We start from the raw sequence: 9735 nt of genomic DNA on the forward strand, positions 1-9735 counted from the left end.
TTGGTGATCTGGAACTGGAAATCTGAGTAAAGAAGCCTTGAGTAGGGGACTGGAGAGATGGCTCAGTGCTTAATAAGAAGCCGTGAGTATTAGAAGCTTCCTTTGGAGCAGTGATTTGAGGGGCCGTAGCTCAGTAGTAGAGTGCTTGCCCAGCATACAAAAGGCTCTAGGTTCAATCTCTGATGCTATCAAGAGATAAATAAAAAGTGATTTGGGAAAGGCTTCTGGATAGCTGAATCAGTTTATAATTTCCTAATGGAACGGGCAAGCAGGTAAGTCAGCGTTAAGGTGGTGCCAGATTGTAGACTGCCATGCACCCAGAAGCCAGCAAAGGCACATGTCCCTAGACGGCGGAATCCACTGTTTTTGCAGAGACCCACAGTCCATGAAACAGCTGGCTGTTGTCTGTAGGGCAGATAAAGGAAACACAGACTCCTAAACTTGGTCCCCAATTTTCTTTGTTTTTTTTCTTTTTTTTCATTTATTTTATTTTAGTTTTTTTTTTTTTTTTGGTTTTACGAGACAGGGTCTCTCTAGCTTTGGGGCCTGACCTGGAACTAGCTCTTGTAGACCAGACTGGCCTCGAACTCACAGAAATCTGCCTGCATCTAGCTCCCAAGTGCTGGGATTAAAGGTTTGCGCCGGGCTTATTTTATATTTTTTTATATTTTTCAAGACAGGGTTTCTCTGTGTAACTATCCTGGAACTCGCTTTGTAGACCAGGCTGGCCTCGAACTCCGCCTGCCTCTGCTTCCCAAGTTCTGGGATTAAAGTCGTGTGTTACCACCGCCCGGTCCCCCAATTTTCTAATGCCTCCAAGCAGTTACCCTACTGTGTACACTGGAAAGGGGTACAGATTGGGTAATGTGCAGTTCTGCCCAAAGAAACTTCCTAAAGACTTGTCGGCTGTGAGGTTGTGACCGAGTCACTGGCCCCCTTCCCACTCTTGAGTTTAACAGAACTGGGACTACCCTTACCCTAGTTTTTGTGCCCTTTTGTGTGACAGAGCTGCCTAAGTGTGTGACACCCTGCTTGCATGTATTACTGTTTGTAGAAATGAGGCTGCTTCCTTGGTGCGCAGGGCCACAAATGGCAAACTGTTCCAGAGGCTCACATACGTTGGTCTAATCAACAGCTCTGGGATCTACAAAACCGAGATTCTCGAAGAAAACAATTTTCTTATGCCTGAGTGGATCTCAGATGCAGGATTTCTAGGACCTGAAGGGGCCCTCGCCTGTCTGTCCGCGGCGGTTCAAGGACTCCTGATTGGAGCGGAGCCTGGGCCCAAAGGTGGAAAGCCCCATGAGCTTGTATACTGCCCACGGGAGCAAGGACCTCCCGGCTCTTGTGCACGGCTCTTTCCCAAGAAAACAGAGTGGCTGTCTGGGTGTCGAGGAAGTCGGAACTGTACCAAGGTCATCTAGGTCGCAAGGGTCTGCTAGGTGCCGTGCCAAAACCAGCCTTAATTGTAGTCCACAGGTGCCGCGTCCAGAGCGCAGAGGCGGAAGTGAGGGGCAGCCATTGAGCCGTGCCTCGCTGGGGAGCGTGTCTACTGATCTTCACCAATAGCGATTGGCCGGTGCCGGTCGTAGTCCAATAAGGAAGCCTTAGGGGAGGGTGTAAGTGAGTGTCCTCCAATCAATTGGGTCGTATACCTCTCCCATTGGCGAGCCAGTCTTCCCTTGGGTCAGAGCGCACTTGCCCAATTGGCGGCTACCAAGGGGGGCGTGGCACGGCGCGGTACTGAGGCAGGTAGCTGAGAGTCTGTCCGGCGAGCTGCAGCCTGTGCAGTCCCGTCCGCGGCTGCGTCCGCAAGCATGGCCGGCCTAGGGCGGCCGGGCCCGGGGTCGCGCACCGCGATGCCCGCCTGGAAGCGGGAGATCCTTGAGCGGAGGCGAGCTAAACTGGCCGCCCTGAGCGGAGGCCCGGGACCCGGAGCGGCGCCGGAGGGACAGAACGAGAAGCTGGTTCTGGCGGAGAGTCTGGGTCCGCTGAGCGAGAACCCCTTCATGCGACTTGAATCGGAGCGGCGGCGAGGGGCACGGCCGGCACAGCAGCTGCTGGAGCTGTACCGTCGCGTGCCGGGCGTGCGTACTATCCGAGCCGACAACATCCTCATCATCGAGTCAACTCCTGGCTTCCCGCCCGCCGTGCCGCCTGCTGCGGGCATCCGCGCTGCCGAGGTAGTGGTGTACGAGGCGCCTCAGGAGGCGCCTCAGCCGGGCCGTGTCAGCCGACTGCTGGAGAAGTTCGACTCGCCGGGCTCCCCCCGCAGCCGCGGGAGCCCGGAGCGCTCCCACTCTGGGCTTCCGCAGCTTCCCGTGCCGCCTCCATCTACTGCCACGCGCGCTCCCACCAATCGGTCGTTGGCTTCTGCCCCATCGGTGCGACTCAGCCAGCCCGCACTCCCTGTTTCGCCTGTTTCGCCTGTTCCCGTTGCCCCGCGCGCGGGTCAGCGCTCCGCCTGTTGCGAGCCCGCGCACCCCGATGGTACTGCGGGTCCTGGGGCCCGGCGCAGCGACTTCCTACAGAAGACGGGCAGCAACTCCTTCACTGTCCACCCCCGGGGCCTGCCCCGCGGTGCGGTCAATCACTCGCTTTCTAATGGACCCGTGACCCAGAAGTTCCCGGCCGGCCCTGCCAATGGGTTGTCGGGCTCTCCTCCCGTTCCGGGCAAGTGGAAGCCAAAGGTGGAGTCAGGGGAACCCTCCCTCCACTCACCTCCAAGCCCTGGGACCCCAAGTGCCACTCCGGTTGGGCCGCCTGCCTTGCCTGTGCCCAGCCCAGCCAGTGCCACTCCCAACCAGCGCCGGTGGGTCTCCTCTGCCACCAGCGCCAATGACTCCTTCGAAATAAGGCCAGCCCCCAAGCCAGATGTGGAAACTATCCCAATCGGGGACCTTCAGGCCAGGGCCCTGGCCAACCTCCGTGTTAACTCCCGCAACTCCTTCATGTTGATCCCTAAGCGCAAGGCCCTTGGGAACCATCCTTCGGAGGGGAGGCAGTCAGAGGAGCCAAACCGGGAGGCAGCCTGGGCCTCTCAGAGCCAGGGTCTCAGAGCCCAGCCGGTGTCTACAGTGGATGGTGCGCCTGCCCTAGAGAGGAGTACCTTGACTGCTGAGATGCAGTGGGCAGCTAGGGAGGAGGGCTGCCCCCGGACAGCCACCGCTGTCACAGACAGGTCTGTTAGGTGGCAACAGTCATCCTCACCATCTCCATTCCTACCAACCACTGTTGAAGCAGAGCCGACTGAGGGCTTGGTTCCTGGCTTGGCCAAGAATGGCCAGGAGCCTGGGCGGCCAGGACTTCCAGTCACCTTCATTGATGAAGTAGACTCAGAAGAGGAGCCCTCCCAAGAAGCCCAACTGCCCTCCTCAGCAGTTGATGGGTCCCCCCAGTACCATCTGCACCTTGCCAGGCCTGGGCACACTGCAGAGCTCCCAAACCGAGGCAGCAACACTTTCATAGTGGTACCCAAGAGGAAGCCAGAGACCCTTCAGGAGCCACACTTCAGTCCGGCCAATGGGCAGTCCCAGCAGCAGGAGGCTGAGGAACAGGACCCTGACAGCCTCTCGGGACCCCACCCTGCCCTGGAGAACACCCTTAAGAAACGCTACCCCACTGTACATGAGATCGAAGTGATCGGTGGTTACCTGGCCCTGCAGAAGTCCTGCCTCATCAAGGCTGGTTCTTCCAGAAAAAAGGTAAACGGTGGGGAGAGGGCTGCTGGCATGGTTGGTTTCTGGATAGATGACAGACTTGGCTGTGTGGTTGTGCCAGGTTCTGGGCCCTTGTGGAGCTATGACGGTTCAAGGCTGGGGTTGGTCAGCTTGCTGTTTACTCATGAGGTTTGGAAGGGAGAGCTGGCCAGGCAGCGCGGAGCCCCTGCAACCCTTTGGAATGGCTAGTTCCAACTAATTGCAGGTCTACCTTCAGGAAATAGCCTGGCCTGTTGGCTCTCACTTGGTCTTTGATTTGATAAGCCTGGCATATTCCTATGGAGCCTGGCTTGGACAGATATCCAGAGCCTGGACATGAGAATGTAAATGAGAAGCTAGGGCAGACCCTCCTCACTCTGAGGTCAGCCTGAACACATAGCTGTGTGGAGCCAATTGGAGGTTCGCAGCACCCTGGAAGGTACAGGAGCTAGAGCTTGGCAGGCCTTTGCCTCTGTAAGCATGGACTGAGCACCAGTGCTTCCTGTCAGACTCGGTCAAGAGGGCCTTGAGCAGAAAGACTCAAGGAACAATCCCCTAGAGGCTCAGAATTGGCCAGAGTGAGCCTTATTTCCTGTCTATCTCTGGCTAGTGACTTGGAACCCTCTGGGTACAAGGAAAGCGTTCCTCAGATTCTTCCTGATTGTTCCAGGGTCTGTGTTTGTCCCCTGGGGCAAATTCCAAGACCAACCACACGTGACTCTCGGTCAGCTGGTAAAGGGAGGTGCACCTTTCCCTTCTGCCAAGATGGCACCCACAGTTTCTGCTCCAGAACAGCTAGAAGCTAGGCTGCCTGGGTTCGCCACCTCCAGCCTCAGTTTCCATGGGGATCCTTTGTGACGAGCCACACCTCCTCACTCTTTTTATTTTTTCCCTTCACTTTCTGCTTCCTGACACCATTGGCCTTGGCATCATCTTCCTTGCCACTTAATCTGCTGGGTCAGGGAATCTACAGTGATCACTCTTGGGGGATTCTGGTGAGGACACTCAGAGCTATAACAGTTTTTACCATGTGAGCCCACATCTCTTCCACTCGTCTGTTCTTTACCCTGAGTTCTTGGGCTATATTGACCCAGGCCCCTTCCCCGTCTTTCTATTCTTCCTTCCCTGTGACCCTGACCTTGCTATCTCTGAGGTGGCCCCTCCCCGTACTTGACAAAGAAGTGATAAAGCATCCCTTATGTTGAGGAGGAAGCTGAAGCTTAGGAGGTTCATGGAGCTCAGGAGGAAGCTGAAGCTTAGGAGGTTCATGAAGCCATGGAGCTCATGGGACGGGAGCTGAGTTCAGATTCCTGTTTCTAGAACCTTTTATCCGGGGATACTCCTCCACCTTGAACGTGGCTTCCTCTTGAGACTGAAAGGCTGCTACTAAGCCTGGCTACCCTGCCTGCCCTGTCTGGAGGCAACTGTGTGAGTCATTCCTGGTTGGTTAAAGTGAGAAGAGCAGGTGTGATGTTCATGTAGATCTTTTTTTTTTTTTTTTTTTTTTTTTTTTTTTTTTTTTTTTTTTGGTTTTTCGAGACAGGGTTTCTCTGTGGCTTTGGAGCCTGTCCTGGAACTAGCTCTTGTAGACCAGGCTGGTCTCGAACTCACAGAGATTCACCTGCCTCTGCCTCCCAAGTGCTGGGATTAAAGGCGTGGGCCACCACCACCCGGCGTTCATGTAGATCTTAAAAACAAAAGCAGGGCAAGGCCCAAATACTGTTGGGGGTAGGACCCTGGCCAGCAGCTTGGCTGTCTGGGCCAGTCTGAGGGAGTTGGGGGTCCAGATGGACGATGCTCATCAGGGCCAAGTGGCCTGGGTAGGGCCTTCTGTAGCAGCACAACCTGCTGGTTGTGCTGTCCTGCCTGTGCATGCACCAGCTGCCCTGCCCAGCAAGACACAGAATGCCTGTGGGAGGGGGCAGGGCCCAAAGCTGCCCAACCTTCAGAGCAGTGTGCAGGGTGAGGCCTTCATGGACTTTGCCCTTTCCCTGACATTCCTCCTACCTGCAGCTCCTAGAGAAACCAAGCGTGTTTGTTTTGCAGCTCAAGTCATTGTCCTGGCCCAGACTCGGGCTTCCTCTTGGTTGGAGTAGGTGGGCCCAGAGGATTGTGGGGCCTCTGCACACTTTGGTTTCTCCCCCATGACTGGGTGACCCCAAGGCAATGCCCATGGTTTTCCAGGATATAGCTGAGGGATTGCTCTTCACTGGGCCTTCTAGGCAGCAGGGTATGGTGTGGGGTAGCTACTTTGTTTCGGCAGCTTGGAGAGCATATTGTGACTTCACAGGGATTCAGCCCTGCTCTGGGGAGTGAGGGCTGACTTTATTGACCAGTGTCCTTGAGAGGCAGCTTGGCAGAAACATTCCATTTAGGTTATCTATTGGGAAAGAGAGTCTCTCTCTGCACCTCTCTTCCCTCCTAGCCCCCCACTGTTTTTTTGGCAAGAGGGTGTCCTTTTACCCCTTCCTCCCTGGTTGGGAGCACCAGTGGCTCCTACCTGGTTGGCTGCTTCTTCCTCTTTCCCACCTCCTGTTCCTGTGCCACACCCAAGCATGTTAGTGTCCTCAGGGCTCAGGCTCCCCTGTTCCCGGCAGGTGTAAACTTCACCCCAACTTTCTGTGGCCCAGTTGTGGCCCTCAGCCTGGCTCCCATTTGAAGGTGCGTCTGTCCTTTTGGCTGTCTCCAGCAGCATCGGCTCCCCTCAGTCTGCAACGGGCTCCCCCAGTGGAAGTTGGCCCGAGTGTCTTCTTACCTGCCTTTATGTGCAGTTTCTCTCCCCCAAGTCTTCTCATGGGTGACCCCCTAGAAACTGGACCCTTATTTATGAAATCTCACTGGTGCAGGGTCTGCCTTCAGGAGGAAGCAGGTGTGGATATCCCAGTTGGGTGGCTCTGATCTATTGTCCTGTCACCCTTGGGAACTTTGGCTGGGGGCCAGTGGGGGATGGGAGCCAGACAGTGTGTGCAAGGGAGTGGGGGCAGGGTCTGGCTAAACATCACCTTCAGCCGGGCCAGTGGAGCAGTTTCCCTGCTTTGAGTCCCAGGGTGGACACCATTTGGTAACCCAAGCTGGGTGTGTATGGGTAGGGCGGGTTGAAGGAGAACAAAAGGGCCCTGTAAAAGCTGGGAGGTTCTGCCACTAAAGGCCCCCGTGAAAGCCCAGAGGTTCCATCACCTGCCTGCTGTATGAGGTGTGCTGGGTAAAGTCCCCCAGATACTGATGACCAGGTATATACAGTGACAATCCCTGTCTGTACCTCCCCAGCCTGCCCTGGCAGCTCCACCCTGGCAGGGGTCATAAGCATGAGTCACCATGTGACCCACTGACCTCTGCTGGAAGGGAGGAGGCCTATGAACACTGGTCTGGCAGAGGAGACAAGGGAGATAGTAAGTGACTCGGGGGGAGGCAGCTGAGACTGGCAGGCTTATGAGCCACTTCCCCACCCCCAGCCTGACCTGGCCGTGCCAGGCACTATACCCACATGGATCTATCCCCTCAGCCTCCTTGCTGGGAACTGGTCATGCAGACTAATGAGGGTGTGCTAATCCAGCTGGGCTCTGGCAGCTGGTCCTGTTTTCTCAGTAGTAGGGGGGATGGGACTCAAGGGCTCCATCCGGGGGCCACTTAGGTTTAGAAGGCCCTCTACCGTCTTGGGCTCCTACTAGGATACCTGTCTCAGAAGGCTAGTCAGGAAGGCCAGGTGACAATGTCTACCTTATCTGTCTCCAGTTCAATCTAGTCTTCAAGGACTAGGTAGGCCTCTGAGGCCAGAGCAGGGTACAGCTTGCCTTCATTATGACAGTAGACATCGCCTGACCCAGGGGAGTCTCTCCAGCTACTGTTCATGTGTGCAGATGGCCAAAGTAGGGAGGACCTGCGAGAACAGATCTCTCTGAGCAGGCCCTGGTCCTGGGGGCAGGGGGAAAATCTCCCAATGGGCAGAGAGGGCTCAGGGGTATTAATGGCCATGTGGGCAAGTGTGGCCGTTGGTTGAGAGGGACAGGAGGCAGGATGCTGGCTTGTTTAGGCCTCCTGCTTTTGTGGGCCCTTGTGCATTGTGGCCTGTGCCAGGGTCACTTTGTCGCCTCAGGACAGGCTCAACCCTCCTGCTAGGCTACTCTTCCATCCTGCTGGGCCTCTGGCTCCTTCCAGGGGAAGAGGGGGAACCTGAGCTGGCTGTCGGTGTCCTGTGCCTGGGAGTTTAATATTTCGAGCCCGGCAAGACTGCCCCATCTGCTGCACATGAGTGCTCATGTTCATTCCCAGCACTAGGCTGAGCGCAGCTGAGGGCTAGGGAACCTCAGCAATCATAACTGAAGCGCGGGGACGGGGATACTCTCAGCATGCAGGAGGATCGTGACAGAGGATGCCCACAGCTTTCTATCCTTCAAAACCAGGCTACTGGGACAGAAGGGAGAATTTGCTTGAATATGAAACTCTGGAGTCACTGAGGTATACACAGTAGGGGGGTCATTGATGGTATTGCTGGTACCCTAAACTCTATGGAAGTGGGACTCCCCACTAGCCTGAAAAATGCATGATGGTACCTAGCACCAACTTCCTGGGTATCAGCCTCTTAAGCAGGCTCCTGCAGGTCAGATACCCAGAACGTGGAATTAGTCTTAGGAGCTGCTGCAAGCAGAGGATGGGATAGGTGGGGTCTATATCTCTTGGTAGAAGGGTCTTCTCTCCCTGTTAGTGCCTCTGCTTAGCTGGGTGGTAGGGCCCCTGCCGACGTGGCTTTTACTCCTAGATGAAGATCTCCTTCAATGACAAGAGCCTGCACACAACATTTGAATACCCTTCTGAGAGCTCCCTGGCCCAAGAAGAGGAGGAGGAGGAGGAGGAAGAGGAAGATGGTGAAGAGGAGGAAGTGGGGCTTGACTCAGAGAAGTCCTTTTCCCTCTTCCTGCCCCGGGCCACATTTGTAAGCAGTGTGGGACCTGAGAGCCCCCGACTACCAGATGGCAGCTCAGGTAATCACCGTCCGTTGGGATGGGCAGGCTGGGAGTGGAACCTGGGCCAGGTGTCCATACCTATTCTCTTTGGCTCACAGGCCTGTCCAGCTACACTCCCAAGCATTCCATGGCCTTCAGCAAGTGGCAGGAGCAGACACTGGTGCAGGCTCCAAGTGAGGTGGAACTCCCACCAAAGGAGGTCATGGTAAGCCAGGTGGAGAGAGGGGTGAACACCCAGACCCCCATGGGCTAGCCTACTGGGGAAGGGGTTGATACCTGGAAAGGCTTAGTGGCTATATTCTATTCTTTCAGCTCACACCTGCCAGTCAGAATGATCTCTCGGACTTCCGCAGCGAGCCAGCCCTCTATTTCTGACCCCTGGAGCTGCCAGGATGGCTAAGATTTAGCCCCAGGTGTGGTGGTTCTGGAAGCCAGTCAATGCTCAGGAGCCCTGACTTTATTCTGTACCCCTTCCATCTGGCTCTTTGGGCCCTCCTCTCTCCCTGTCACCTTCTACCTTTAGGTTCAGGTCTGAATCTCACTCCCCTTTGGGGGTGCCAAGGAAGAACAGGTGGGAATTGCCTATGGGACAGGCTGACATCTGTCCATAACATCCCATCTGTGATGAGGTAGGGAGCCTGAACAGACCTTGCACCAGAGTGCTGTCTGTCCTGCCTCTTGGCTCCTACCTTCTGGGGAGGGGCCACTGTCAGGAGTGAGAGGCTGTCCTAGTTATTTGCTCTTTGTTGAATGAACCCCAAGCTCCTGCCCTTAATCCATGATTCTACTATGGTGGCACCCTTCATGATAGATAGGGTATTTTTTTTTCCTTTCTGATATTGGACTCAATAAACAACACTGTAACATGGCTGCTTTTGCCTTTTTTACACAGTCCTCAGTCTGAGAATAAGGTGAAGGCCTAACTTGGGCACCTGTGCAAAGAAGCAAAAGGTGGCCTTAGTCTGGTGTTCTTATATCTTGAGGTCTTGCTGGTCCAGGCTCTTGCTCTTGTTCTCCCCACACTAAGCCTGCTACTTTCTTCCTCAAAGTTAGTGCAGTGGGAAGTGGACCTCCAT

The 9735-nt window shown here is 55.4% G+C and overlaps 1 protein-coding gene across 1 annotated transcript; it reads left to right on the plus strand.

The window, feature by feature from the left end:
* Window positions 1-1735: 1735 nt before the first annotated feature.
* Window positions 1736-9527, plus strand: Tprn (taperin). Its single transcript, XM_057754774.1, has 4 exons — window positions 1736-3704; window positions 8455-8677; window positions 8758-8864; window positions 8972-9527. Exons 1-4 carry the CDS (start codon window positions 1818-1820, stop codon window positions 9032-9034), a joined length of 2280 nt encoding a protein of 759 aa, XP_057610757.1. The 5' UTR covers window positions 1736-1817; the 3' UTR covers window positions 9035-9527.
* The last annotated feature ends 208 nt before the right edge of the window (window positions 9528-9735 follow it).

The sequence above is a fragment of the Chionomys nivalis genome, chromosome 22 (genome assembly GCF_950005125.1).
Source record: "Chionomys nivalis chromosome 22, mChiNiv1.1, whole genome shotgun sequence".
In the NCBI taxonomy this organism is placed as follows: domain Eukaryota; kingdom Metazoa; phylum Chordata; class Mammalia; order Rodentia; family Cricetidae; genus Chionomys; species Chionomys nivalis.

Bases quoted from the DNA above. Each gene is read 5' to 3' on its own strand.
- Tprn (XM_057754774.1), top strand. From the start codon at position 1,818: ATGGCCGGCCTAGGGCGGCCGGGCCCGGGGTCGCGCACCGCGATGCCC. The intron at 3,705-8,454 runs GTAAACGGTGGG...TTTTACTCCTAG, and splicing joins CTGGTTCTTCCAGAAAAAAG to ATGAAGATCTCCTTCAATGA. The intron at 8,678-8,757 runs GTAATCACCGTC...TTTGGCTCACAG, and splicing joins ACTACCAGATGGCAGCTCAG to GCCTGTCCAGCTACACTCCC.